This window comes from Aotus nancymaae, unplaced genomic scaffold (genome assembly GCF_030222135.1).
Source record: "Aotus nancymaae isolate 86718 unplaced genomic scaffold, 86718_ANA_hifiasm-v0.15.2.pri h1tg000002l, whole genome shotgun sequence".
NCBI classification, from domain to species: Eukaryota; Metazoa; Chordata; class Mammalia; order Primates; family Aotidae; genus Aotus; species Aotus nancymaae.
In genome coordinates this window covers 50,799,050-50,812,986 of record NW_026988413.1, presented here as the reverse complement: position 1 = coordinate 50,812,986, position 13,937 = coordinate 50,799,050, and the positions used below count along the sequence as shown (strand labels likewise).

Sequence of the window (13,937 nt, the reverse complement as noted above, 5' to 3'; positions counted from 1 at the left end):
GAAATAAAATTACACTAAGCATTGTACACAAACAAAAAAAAACACTGTTTGTGATATCTTATGTATCCTTGGAGACAAGTTACTCATACAGAAAATAAAGTGCAATGTCCATGCTGAGTTACCATTATGACTCAGAAACCCCAGATTTTGGTGGTTTTTTTCTGTTTTTTGTTTTAAATAATCTGAGTAAAACTTGAAAACACTGTCTCACGAAGAGTTAAACAAAGCATAAAAACATATTTCAACAAAAAGAGGCAAAGTTGACCCAAAGGAAGCTTGACTTGCCAAAAGTTATATAGGCAATAAATAGCAACTAACTCTAGATCATCCAATACTAAGTCCCAAGACCTTCATAATTTTCCAAAGAGAAAAGGCCAACTGCCTAGTAGAGTGTGGTTTGCAGAGTTTTAACACTGACTCTGCTGCTAACTTACCTAGACCCTTTTAAGTTAGTAACTTTCTCTGTATCTTGGTTTCTTCAACTTCATGGGGATATTTTGATGATAAACATAAGCAACTACTTGAACTCTGGCAGAAAAGCACTCTACTGTGTCAATAATCTCCTCACCCTCACCACATATTTCAACTGATGCTAACATGTTTTCTCTGGTTTTAATTTGAAGCTTAAATGAACGTGTGTGTTTGTGTGTGTGTGTGGGGAGGGGGAGAGAGAGAGAGAGAGAGAGAGAGAGAGAGAGAGAGAGAGAGAGAGTGTGTGTGTGTGTGTGTGTGTGTGTGTGTGTGTGTGTTTAAGTTATCTTTATAAATGGCTGGCATTCTAACAAGATCTTTTTTCCCAACTTTCAAAATGCATGAATAGCAGCACAAAATTTTCATTTTTAGCATTACCAAAGCTTTGCCACTCAAAGCTGTGCAGAAGATTTTAAAAATTCACAACAAAATTTTTCACCACATTATTCTGAACTTCTATAGAAATGCAACTCACAACTCATATACTGGTCAGTTATTCCCCTATAAAGCTTCAATGCCACCAGTGGAAGATTATAAAAATGCATACTGCTTTTCCAAATAATAAGAGATTAGTTCCAATTGCAAATAAAAAACAGCATACATTTTGAAACATGAAGATCACTAAATATTCCTAAAATAATGGAAATAGGTGATGATCAACATTCTAACAGTTTAGCCACCTGTAATGTCTTCTAGAGAGTCCAGCTGTTTTATCTACTTAATTCTAAAAAAATTTATCCTCACTATTAAAAATAGAAGCTTATTTATAGATAAATAAAATTAATAGAAATATAATTTTAAATATTTTAATTTTGATTTTTAATTTTAAATATTAAATTTAATTTAAAATTTAAATATTTAATGTTAAATATTCAGTACTTATATCATTATTTCCATTTTGAAAGTGTATCTACCTTATCATTTAGCTTTATAACTTATAAAGACATGCAACTAACTTAATTTACTTTAAAACAATACTTTATTAACAACATTAGCATGTAGCTACATATAATATTTAAGAAATAGCAATCCAAGAAATGTGCCCAGGTCAAAAATAGAGTAAGCCAACTGAAATAAAATATTATAGCAAGTGATCAGTATACATCTACCAAATAAAAGGGTTATCAAAGGTGAAGACAAAGTAGTAACCTCCAAAAGTAACACAATTATTAATGATTAAAATTTTACACCCTGAGACTAAGCTATTACAATGAAATGTTTAAAAAATATTTTAGAGTATTATCACCTTAGGTCAATCTGATTATTATTTTGAATGAATGAATGAAATGAATGAATACCCAAATGAATGAATACTTAAGTAAAGTCATGACAATGTTTAACACCTTGAGATGCTCACAACAATTTGGAATACTCAGAGAAGATGACTTGAATACAAACAAACTAGTTGAAATTCAATGTGGCTCACAGTAAAGAAGCAGTGGGTTTCTATTTGTAGAACAAAGAATCTCAACCAAAAACACATATATAACTAAAATATTCTCAAATGCAATTATCAAGGCTTTAAAAAGAATATATACTTTTTACTATGTATATCTTTCCTGTTCCCCCACCTCCCTGCATTTTTTAATGTTAGGCATAAGTGACCAACAAACCAGAATAGAATACACATTTTTAAAAATACTAATTTACACATATTCTATTTAAGAACAACATATAACCACTCATAAATTTAGCCTTTTTAAAAAAGTATCCTTATATAAAACAGTGGGGAGCGGGGGAAATCCCTGCTATACATATGAAGCACAGCTTAAGCCCAATACAACTGACCAATCAAAATTAGTGAATGCACTGCATCTCTCTGCAGTGGAGAGAAGCGACAAGGTAGGCTGTCATTCTGCAAAAGCTGCCCAGAACAGGCTTTCCTCTGAAAAGCAGTGCCGTTCCTTTTTAGAAAGACTGAATCTAAATGTTGTCTCTGGAGACAAGAAGCCTTCAGTATGTTAAATTACTTTCATTATGTATTTTCAGATGCTTATTGATTCCACAGTAGGAAGAGTGAGAGACTGCAGCAGCCTCTAAGCAGCACTACATGTTCCATACATTAGCAGTACTGCTGAAACAATGGCACACTACAGACACATATTTTCATTAAGGTCATTTTTGAAGAGATGTTTATGACCCTCTTCCCCCAGTCCTCTACTAACAAGTGAACAAAATGAATCAATCCAAACTGGAAATGCTTCAACTACATCAAGAATTTATCAAATCTTTAGCGGAGGTAAGATGTGTTCCTTATTATAGTATACAGCTGCTTTTGAACTGGCATAGTGGGGTAAAAATTACTTTGAAAAATTTCAGCCTAAATTTTAAGTTTGTTTAATTCTACTTATTGCTAGACATGTATTTTAAGATCAATTTCTTTTAAGACATGCTAAATTTTAAATGTAATTTTTAGAATGCATTGTTAAATACAAATATTCTTTGTTAATTCACTATGAAGACAGCTTTTAAGTCACTTCAGATATACTAAATATTCTTAATGTAATCAGTACAGTTTTTCTCCAGTGTTCCAAAAATGCTTGTATTTCTTAAAAGAACAAGGTTTACTAATTTGCTGTTACTTATTACTTAATTTTATGTTAAGTTTATTATTGGGCATGTTCATTGAAAATTAATTTGCAGTTATAATTTTTACTACCTTTTATATTTCAACCACATGAACAATTCATCGATGGAAATTTATAGTATCTTGTCATGAAATCTGTTTTAATGAGTTAAAATTCAAACCATGTGCTAATAATTAAGCAAGTTACAATATTTTTACAGCAAGAAATGTTAAATTTATTACAAAGAGGAAATAACAATATGTTTAGTATATGCTAACTGTTCATCGTCTCTGAAAATACAGGTTAGCTTCTAAAATGAGAGCAGAAACTAGTTTTAAAAAATACAGCTTTTCTCTCACAACTGTATTTGAAATGTGAACTGTATTGTTAAATAAGATAATATATACAATCTTTATTAGGAAAAAGGAATATTTTATTTAAAGAAATTTAATTTTATGCATATAGCTCTGGCTCTAATTATTCAGTTTGGTTTTTGTGATAACAAATACTGGATAGTTTTTAAACAAAACTAAAGTAACTTTCAATTAATTGCAAATTTTTTAAAATCCTATTTCTTAACCAATTTTTTTCTTTTCACAAGGACCGATAGCAGCTAATTCAGTATTTACAACTGACAATATGAAGAATGCAATTGACTGAGCATCTCCCTAGCTGTCTGAACTACGAACTGCAAGATGTTCCTGTAACACGACTTAAGACATTAAGGAGTTAAAACCAGGGAACAGGTCTACATTACTGTTGGAATATAAAAAAATCAACTGTATCCTAGGAAGATGCTACATAAAATAACCACAAAAAGAAAAACAATATAACTGTAAAAGCCTGAAAAGAACTGGTGAGCATTTTAAAAGAGGAAGTTTATACTTTAACACACCAGAATTGTGGAAGCTACTGATTCTGGAAGAAATAATGAAACATGAATTTCCAAAAAGAAAATAACATACTTGACCAGCAAACAAAAGGAAGATTTAGCAACTGTGTTCTGCACTAAATATTCAGATATTCATATCAATTGATACGACTAATGGATTTTTCTGACTTTTATGACCAATTATGTATCCTCTTCTAATGAAAACAAACCAAATTAAATAGCAGATGGTTTTTATCAAAAGGGCATGGCCTGGATTTATAATATAAAGCAAGTTATGTGATCGAGAAATCATTTCAAAATAGTGAGGACTGCTATAAAAACAGTTTACAATTGTAACAAAAGGATGTTTAAATATATTTTAGAAGCTACAAACCTTATGTTTCCTTTTTTGTTTTCACATATTCTGGAAAATAAATCGACATTCTCATGTACACCATCAAAGAGAAACATAATTCCTATCATCCAAGGAAGTTTCTCTTAGTCGTGACTTTTTAAAGCAAAACAAATAAAATATTATGTACTGTTCTTTAGAAATCCATCAGCCAACTAAATCTCATAATGCATGCAGTTGAAGTACTGGAGAGAAAATGAAAGAATTCCTACAAGATATGAAATAAATCACAGCTACTTCACTGTTGTCAGGTAAAAATTCATGTCAAAATCTGTCAATGTTATCATGTATCAATTTGTCAAAAACTGCCATTGTGAGCCAAAAGGCCCATAAGGCAACAGCAAACAGGTAGGTCAGAAGATGCATGCACTGGACCACACTGTTTAACATTTACAAAAGAACAGAATCTTGCTGTAGAGAAAATGTATTTTTCTTAATTATCATCTAACTTGACATTTCTGCTTTATTAAATTATAAATCTAACTGATGTGACAAAGACCTGATGTTTAATCTGTCAGTTGAGAAAATCTGGCACACTTAAAATTTTCCATTTTTATAGGACTTCAATGTTAGCTAAGACCTTAACTTATTCGAATAAATATGCCTCTAGTAATACTTTATACTAACTCAAAAGAAACGTTATCATTTGTGTTTCTGCAATATTATCCCCAAAGTAACATGCATAAATAAAACTGTATTCAAAAATTTGTCAAACATAACATCAAGTGGAAGTTAACATGAATTTTGAAATTAGCTTTTATAATTTATGCTTGAATATGATTTTGCAGTTGAAATGCTGTATTTTAAATGTGAAATATAGCTGGTTGTATGAGTTCATAAACTGAATATACTGATTAAGTGACATTTTAGCCCAGAACATTAGACATTATTTTTTACAAATTATTTTAAACCCCTATATATTAAAACATAGATTTGCATGAATTAGCAAAAGAATTCGTTTTTTTTTAAAATTTTCTTCAAAATTAGACAATAGGTGATGTACACAAAAGGTTTCACAGGTAATGTGTAACTTTAAAAGCTTCCTCAAAAAAAGGGCTTCAGATACCCCTTTTCCCTAAAATTTCATCTTTTACTTTAAAAACTCAGTTTAAACAGTTAACTGATATATATTTCTTTAAATCACTTTAAAAATGGCTATGTGATATTAAATTTCAATTTCCTGTTTCCACAAGCTACAAGAGGGTGTGGTCACAAAATAAATCACTCATCGGAGTGATTAATGCTCTTTTACCAAACTTTGTAGCTTTTTATTTTAGCATAACGTCCCATTTCTTCCAATTTTTAAGTCTGCCAATTGTAAAGTTCACTGAGCATTGTAACTGTGATATATGAAATATTTATCACTGGCCTATTTCTGTGGGAAATAACTCCAAATGTCCCCAAGCACACTGTTGACTTCTGAATATGAAATTCAATCAACATGGATAAAGCATCTTAAAACATACTAGTGCTCTGTGCCATTTGTCATTTTAAATGAACACTTGTCCTGTTCATTTGAAATCTCACAGGAATAATTACACCTACACTCATTATGCTAGAGTATATTAAAATAGCATTTATTTGCTACCTACTCACAACATTTAAATGAAATTTTAAGACATTGGCCTGAGATTTATTTTGTATGCTAGGTAGTTTTATCATACAAAAATATACTTTATCTCAAATAATAAGCTTGAAAAACTCAAATGAGGAAAATCCTTTAGTATATTAAAATAACTCTATACTACCGAGGACCAATTTTCATAGTTATTTCTTCAAAAGGGAAACACAATTTTTTATAACAAAATAATGCAACCTTGATGTTTCTTAATTCTACATTTCCTATTAATAGTTAACAAACTTAAAAATTAAACCAAGTACACAATTAAAAGATTTCTTACAAAGAACACGTTCTATGTCATTTAAACTGCCAAATATCAAATAGTTTATTCTATTTCACTTTCTAGGGAAAAAACCAACTGCTCCAAAAGAATGTGCTTTTCTCCCACTCTGGAAATCAACATGCAGTCTGAATCTAACATTACAGTGCGAGATGACATTGATGACATCAACACCAATATGTACCAACCACTATCATATCCGTTAAGCTTTCAAGTGTCTCTCACCGGATTTCTTATGTTAGAAATTGTGTTGGGACTTGGCAGCAACCTCACCGTATTGGTACTTTACTGCATGAAATCCAACTTAATCAACTCTGTCAGTAACATTATTACGATGAATCTTCATGTACTTGATGTAATAATTTGTGTGGGATGTATTCCTCTAACTATAGTTATCCTTCTGCTTTCACTGGAGAGTAACACTGCTCTCATCTGCTGTTTCCATGAGGCTTGTGTATCTTTTGCAAGTGTCTCAACAGCAATCAACGTTTTTGCTATCACTTTGGACAGATACGACATCTCTGTAAAACCTGCAAACCGAATTCTGACAATGGGCAGAGCTGTAATGTTAATGACATCCATTTGGATTTTTTCTTTTTTCTCTTTCCTGATTCCTTTTATTGAGGTAAATTTTTTCAGTCTTCAAAGTGGAAATACATGGGAAAACAAGACACTTTTATGTGTCAGTACAAATGAATACTACACTGAACTGGGAATGTATTATCACCTGTTAGTACAGATCCCAATATTCTTTTTCACTGTTGTAGTAATGTTAATCACATATACCAAAATACTTCAGGCTCTTAATATTCGAATAGGTACAAGATTTTCTACAGGGCAGAAGAAGAAAGCAAGAAAGAAAAAGACAATTTCTCTAACCACACAGCACGAGGCTACAGACATGTCACAAAGCAGTGGTGGGAGAAATGTAGTCTTTGGTGTAAGAACTTCAGTTTCTGTAATAATTGCCCTCCGGCGAGCTGTGAAACGACACCGTGAACGACGAGAAAGACAAAAAAGAGTCTTCAGGATGTCTTTATTGATTATTTCTACATTTCTTCTCTGCTGGACACCAATTTCTGTTTTAAATACCACCATTTTATGTTTAGGCCCAAGTGACCTTTTAGTAAAATTAAGATTGTGTTTTTTAGTCATGGCTTATGGAACAACTATATTTCACCCTCTATTATATGCATTCACTAGACAAAAATTTCAAAAGGTCTTGAAAAGTAAAATGAAAAAGCGAGTTGTTTCTATAGTAGAAGCTGATCCCCTGCCTAATAACGCTGTAATACACAACTCTTGGATAGATCCTAAAAGAAACAAAAAAATTACCTTTGAAGATAGTGAAATAAGAGAGAAATGTTTAGTACCTCAGGTTGTCACAGACTAGAGAAAAGTCTAAGTTTCACCAAATCCACATTCAAATGAGTTTTAAATTTAAATTGTAAAAACTGATATTACTGCCAAATATAAGAAGAAATATTTTAAGTATTGATTATGTTGTAAATTTTCAATGTGAATGTCAATTAGATTAGGTCATATATATTCAACTTCTTCATTACTTAATGTACTTGTTGCATGGCAGTTTGTTAAAGTACTATCATGTGTATATTTTGTCAATATTATGTCCAACAGAAAATATTCATGTAAGTCATATTTTCTAAAGAATAAATACATAGCCTTAAAACAGTGTATAACTTTAAAATGTAACTGACATAGGTATCCTTGCTTTTTTTTTTTTTTTTTTAAGTTACAGTGCATTATTTCTAAGCCACAAACTACAGATATATTTAGATGACAACTAGGGTAGCATTTTAACCTAAAACCCAAAATTATGGGCTCAAAACAATCCAAGATTTCCCATACCATTATGCTATGTTTGCTGGTATAGTGTATTTGCTATGTCCAATGCATCAAAAATAATGAACTATGTATCAAGCTGTATTCTTTTAAATGTAAAAAATCATAGGATTTATAAAAATTTTAAAATTAATGAACAACAACAAAAAAAAAACCTCTGTATACACACCAAGATAGAGAAATTTTAAAATTCATGTTTACTATGAAAAAACAAACAGATTTTCTAAGTTTAAGAACAGTATGCCTATAATATGCAAATGAAAAGAAAATAAAGGGAAGGAAGAACACTAAAGCACCAGTCTTTTTCTTCCCTTCTCTCTTTGCTTAAGTTTAAGCCAAATGCTCTGGATTAATACAGTATACGGGCAAAAAAAAAACCAGTACATTAAAATAACCTACTTCATAACTTTATTCCACTCAGCCCTGTTGTATAATAGAAAGTTAACTATCCAAATCTGAATACCAGGAAGGAAAAAAAAAAAGATATTATGCTATTATAGAAAAGTCTAACAAAGCCTCTAATTTTAGATACATGCAAGTTTAGAGTAATACAGTTTATACAATGTTCCTAAGCAATCATAGCTCCCAAGTGTTTCAAAATACAGTTGTTTTATTTCCACACTGAAAATCCTTAAAGTAACAATAAATCTTGTCACTTTTCTACTCTACCATCACTTAGTTTAACTTTAGGCATTTTTCTCTCCAACCCTCAATTCATGTGGGAAAATCATGAAATTGTGAACCCTAACTACAGATTACAAGGATTAGGAATCTCTTATCAAACAAATATTTTCCAATTGCTATAATGTAATAATCTATCAGTAAGTGCCAATATCACTATCAGAATATTAGCAATGTTACTTAAAATAGGAAAATACTGCATTGTAATTGGCTAGCTGAACAACTTTTATTCTATTTTTTGAATATGTATTCACTAAACCAAATAGCAACCCATTTTTAAACTGAAAAAAAAAGTCCAAAATTTCAACAATATATCACTTTTATACAAATAAATGAGATTTATCCAGTCTAGTTTACTAAATATCCGAATCCTTGGAGAAATGAATACCATGCAATAGCTTGGACTCATTAAGGTTACATGGCAAATTAAATAGTAATTTACTTCTGATAATAATGTTACCATAATGTTAAATCTTGGCAAAACCTCAGTTTCCTTCTGCCTTATTTTCTACTGTTCTTTGAAGTTAAAAAAAAATGCTTCAATTTGACAAAATGTAGCATAGCCAAGTTTCTGAAACCCCAAAGGGAAATTAACACTTCAGGCACAAAAGTATCAAGAAAATGTTCATTTGGTACCATGTGGCACAGCGTAAATCCTAATCTTCTTTTATTTTATTTTTGTTTTATTTTTTAACCCAGGAAATAAAACAAACTCATTAATATCTTCACTTAAAAATTTTAAAAATGAATTTTATAATTGGACTCCAACCATAAATTAAAATTTTAAAATCTAGTTTTATAATCTTAATAAAAATTAGACTATTTTTAGAGCCTTCATATTAAGGAAAACTCCCTTACGTTTTAAATATTTTTATTCTTAAGGTTTATAACTTTGCCAAAGAACTCAGCATAAAAACAGAGATTTCTAATATATCTGTCTAAACTGCTTTCATGCCTTCTTGTCTTCTGTAATAAGAAATAAATAAATGGCAAACATCACAATATTGCCCTTAAAACTGCTATTATTTTTAAACTTGGCACTGAAGCAGACATTTAACAAGCATTTTTGCCCATCTGTAATGATCTTTCAGGTATACAAAAGTGCACCAACTGATTTACGACAAGAAAATTCACACCTATCAGAAAACTTCTAACAGCTTTCTAATGTGCTAAGTAGTATAAAATATGTAAACCAAAATAATGCTTATGGGCTAAAAATTTAGCTTCAAAAACAAGTCACAACTATGTTTCCAACTACTGACCTCAGCTTAAAAGTGAGAATGAGAAGCTTAGACAACTTTTTGTATTAAACATCTGTTCTATGAAAAGATAAAATATTTCTATTTTCCTCATGTTGGTCTCCATTACAATGTGTGAATTCACTTTATTTCAAGTAATTTTGCTCAAAAAAGCATTAAGGCTAATATTTCCTGTTAGAACGAAAAATTAAAAATGCAAAAGCAATAGAGGCAACAGCAAACTCAATATGGGATCCTTCTTAAAACTAAATTTTTCTGTCCATACGCTATTATAAATCATAGGCACAGATAGCAATTTCTACAGTTAATTGGGTCAGTTCTTCCAAAGGATAAAAAGCCCTTAGTAGCCCTTAGCAGGGCTTATTCCACATAGTATTTTAAATATCAACCAAAGATGAGCTCAACAAGATGTGAAAAATATTATTTGCTTTTTTTGTTTTATATTTTTTAAGGGACTTGTTACTTTGTCAAATACTACTGAATAAATGTTCAAACTTATTATAAAGGCAGAATTATTTAAAATGATGCATCTTTTAAAATGCCCTGCATGATAATTCTGTATTTCTTACCCAAGTCAGTTTTTAGGTATATGTTCTATTTTTTCATCCTTTAACTAAAATTACAGCAGTCTCCCCTTAACCGTGGTTTTACTTGCTGCAGTTTCAGTTTCCCAAGGTCAGTTAGAATGTCCAAAAATATTAAATGGAAAATTCCAGAAATAAACAATTTATGTTTTAAATTGTTATATCTAAAATTATTTATATATTTATGTATAATTGTTCTACTTTATTATTAGCTGTTTTTAATCTCTTACTGTGCCTAATTTATGAATTAATCTTTATCATAGGTATGTGTGTATAGGAAAAAACATAGTACATAATATACTATAGATAGGGTTCAATACTATCCATGGTTTCAGGTATCCTCTGGTGGTCTTGCAATGTATCCCTGCAGATAAGGGGGGACTAATGTATAGCAAAATCTCAGTTCCTTGGGCATTAAAAATCAGATTTCTCGTTGAACTGAAATTAGACTTAAGAGTTTAAAAAAAATCTAAAATTATTAGGAAACAAGATCTTAGTAGAGCTTATTCCACCTATTTCAAGGCTACTTCCCAAAGTTTATAAAACTTTTCATTTTATTGAATTTTATGACTATAAAATTAAGTAAGTTTTGTAATTCAATTAGCATTTAAAATCTTACAGTATAGATGCATTTTGGCAGATACTTTGAAATATATGAAAGAGTCATTACCCTCAAGAGTTTAAAATCTAGAATCAAGGCATTAAAAGGTATGGCAATACCTAAAAACAGAGGCTGATGTGGTAAATACTATAAAAGAAGAATAAAGTTCTTTTAGACTTAAGAAGAAAGGGATTGTGTTGAATTTAAGAAGAATATAAACAAAAACACTGCTGAATAAGGCACTGCAGCATATTCTGGAAGAGCAAATTGTTCTTTGTAAGAATGGTAATACAGTAGGGAGAACTTATTTAGAAAGTTAAACTGGGGCCATAACTAGAAGAGATATACAAGCAGGGAAATACAAGGTGAAAAAATGAGCTTAAAAAAAAAAAACAAATAAAACAGCAATACATAGATAGAACTGATGAGGTAAGACACAGAAGACAGGAAGCTGCTGCCATCACCTTCATCGCTAGTGAAAGGCCTGGCAAAAAGTGATGGCAATACCTTGACAAAGGAGTATACAGATGTGACAGCAATGTGAAGGCAGAATCAATAGGGTTAACTAGTTAGGAAAGAAAACTGGCATAAGAGACTGAAGAATTAAAAATAATGACCAGAAGGAAGACCATAAGAAACAGATTATCCCCAATAAATAACTATTCAATTATGCTTTGCATAAATTACATTGATAACACAAGTAAAAACAAGAATCTATGATGAGGCAGAAAACTCAATGAAGTAAAACAACATTAAAAAAGTTCTAGTTATTAGAAGCTATTCAGAATGAAAATTTTGAGTTGATGTTTTAAATTATCTACTTTATGTATTTTTCAATTGGTTTATTCCAGTTTTCCATTAAACACATATTTTCTAACTATTTTAACTATTAAAAAAATACAGTGAGAAAATACCAATGTATGTAAAGTAACACATGCAAATGTCATCTTTCACTTTTTTCCCTGAATAATTTATTACGAGCATCCATCCAACTCCTTTTATACATACAGCCCTCATTCTTTGTTAATGGCTACATAAAAATAGTTTTGTTTTGTTTTGTTTTTTGAGATAGAGTCTTGCTCTATCACTAGGCGGCAAACTGGAGTACAATGGCGCAATCTCAGCTCACTGCAACCTCCGCCTCCTGGGTTCAAGCAATTCTCCTGCCTCAGCCTCTCAAGCAGCTGGGACTACAGACGCATGCCACCATGCTCAGCTAATTTTTATTTATATATTATATATATATATATATTTTTTTTTTTGAGATGGAGTTTCGCTCTTGTTACCCAGGCTGGAGTGCAATGGCGCGATCTCGGCTCACCGCAACCTCCGTCTCCTGGGTTCAAGCAATTCTCCTGCCTCAGCCTCCTGAGTAGCTGGGATTACAGGTAGGCGCCACCGTGCCCAGCTAATTTTTTGTATTTTTAGTAGAGACGGGGTTTCACCATGTTGACCAGGATGGTCTCGATCTCTTGACGTCGTGATCTGGCCGCTTCGGCCTCCCAAAGTGGTGGGATTACAGGCGTGAGCCACCGCGCCTGGCCAAAAATAGATTGTTAATTAAAAATTTTTAAAATAGCAACATTTCTAGAGGATAATAGTAATGAAAGGGCAAATAAAGCTTTTTCTATTCCAATCAAGTGACTTCAAACTGTATTTCAAAATCACTTTAGAAAATTTACATTTTCAGTTTCAATTAAAAACTAAAATTTTCAGTTGCCAAAGGTAACCTGGCAACTGAAAAGGTTATATTTCAGAATGAAGTCAAGAACCAATGGGAAAACCATAAAATAATGTATTTCTTTTCATCCTTTCCACTAAATAAGATGAGAAATAAGAAAACTAAACTTTAAGCAACTATTTTCTTTCTATCTCAAGATGAGTACTTGTATGTATTCCTGAATGTAAACCCCCCACACAGGGACTGCAGTGAACTCTAAGAAAGTTAAAAATGAGTTGACCAATAATAAATGTTAGAAATTTTAAAAGCTCAGATCATATCATAAAAGAGAAAAGTGAGGAGATAACAGAACCCGGTAAGGCTGGAAAAAGACCTGAAATACTCAAAGATGCTAATTTCTTAGAGAAATACAAATAGAATACAGAATTGTAGGTTAGAATTCACAAAACAAAACTAATTTGAAGATTGACTTTTTTCTAAAAAGTGTTCAAAACAGCAAAAGACACCCTGTTGACAGGCTGCACATACTAGAAATTTAATAACAAACACAGCATCATAACAAGTAGAATAAATACTAAACTTTGCAACAATTTATAGATATTTAGAACAAAATGGTACTGAAATGTAGAAACAAATGGAAAAGTGGGCTTATCACTAATAGAAAAGCCATCACATTTTAAGAAATATTCATTTTTTTCCGGACAAAAAGAACCAAGCAAACATAATCACAATAATATTTCTTCCCTTGCTCATATTAAAACAACATGTGAAAATAGTACTAAGTGTCTTTCCCATTCTATTCACACATTTTCTACAGGCCTCCATGAGCTATATTCATGGCTTTCAAATATGACAGCTTTGTACTTGCACCAGCAAGTGGTAAAATGTGCTGCCATTTCTGTCACTAACACCAATATCAACTCCCTGCCACTATCAAACCCTGAAGCATCAAGTAAGATAAGGGAGGAGAGCTGAGTCTGTCTGGGATTGAGGTCATTTTCGTCACCCTGCTTCCATGAAAGCAATATGTCATATTTTTCTGAGAG

General features: G+C 31.3%; 2 protein-coding genes across 2 annotated transcripts in view; one reads left to right on the top strand and one right to left on the bottom strand.

Annotated features, from left to right (window-relative positions):
- Nucleotides 1-13,937, bottom strand: part of COG5 (component of oligomeric golgi complex 5) — a 364,197-nt gene that overhangs the window by 257,038 nt on the left and 93,222 nt on the right. The gene's annotated exons all lie outside the window — the stretch shown is intronic.
- GPR22 (G protein-coupled receptor 22) lies at nucleotides 2,311-12,207 on the top strand. The gene is made up of 3 exons (XM_012456026.3): nucleotides 2,311-2,710; nucleotides 3,640-4,572; nucleotides 6,289-12,207. The coding sequence occupies exons 2-3, from the start codon at nucleotides 4,493-4,495 to the stop codon at nucleotides 7,613-7,615; spliced, it is 1,407 nt and encodes a 468-aa protein (XP_012311449.1). The 5' UTR covers nucleotides 2,311-2,710; nucleotides 3,640-4,492; the 3' UTR covers nucleotides 7,616-12,207.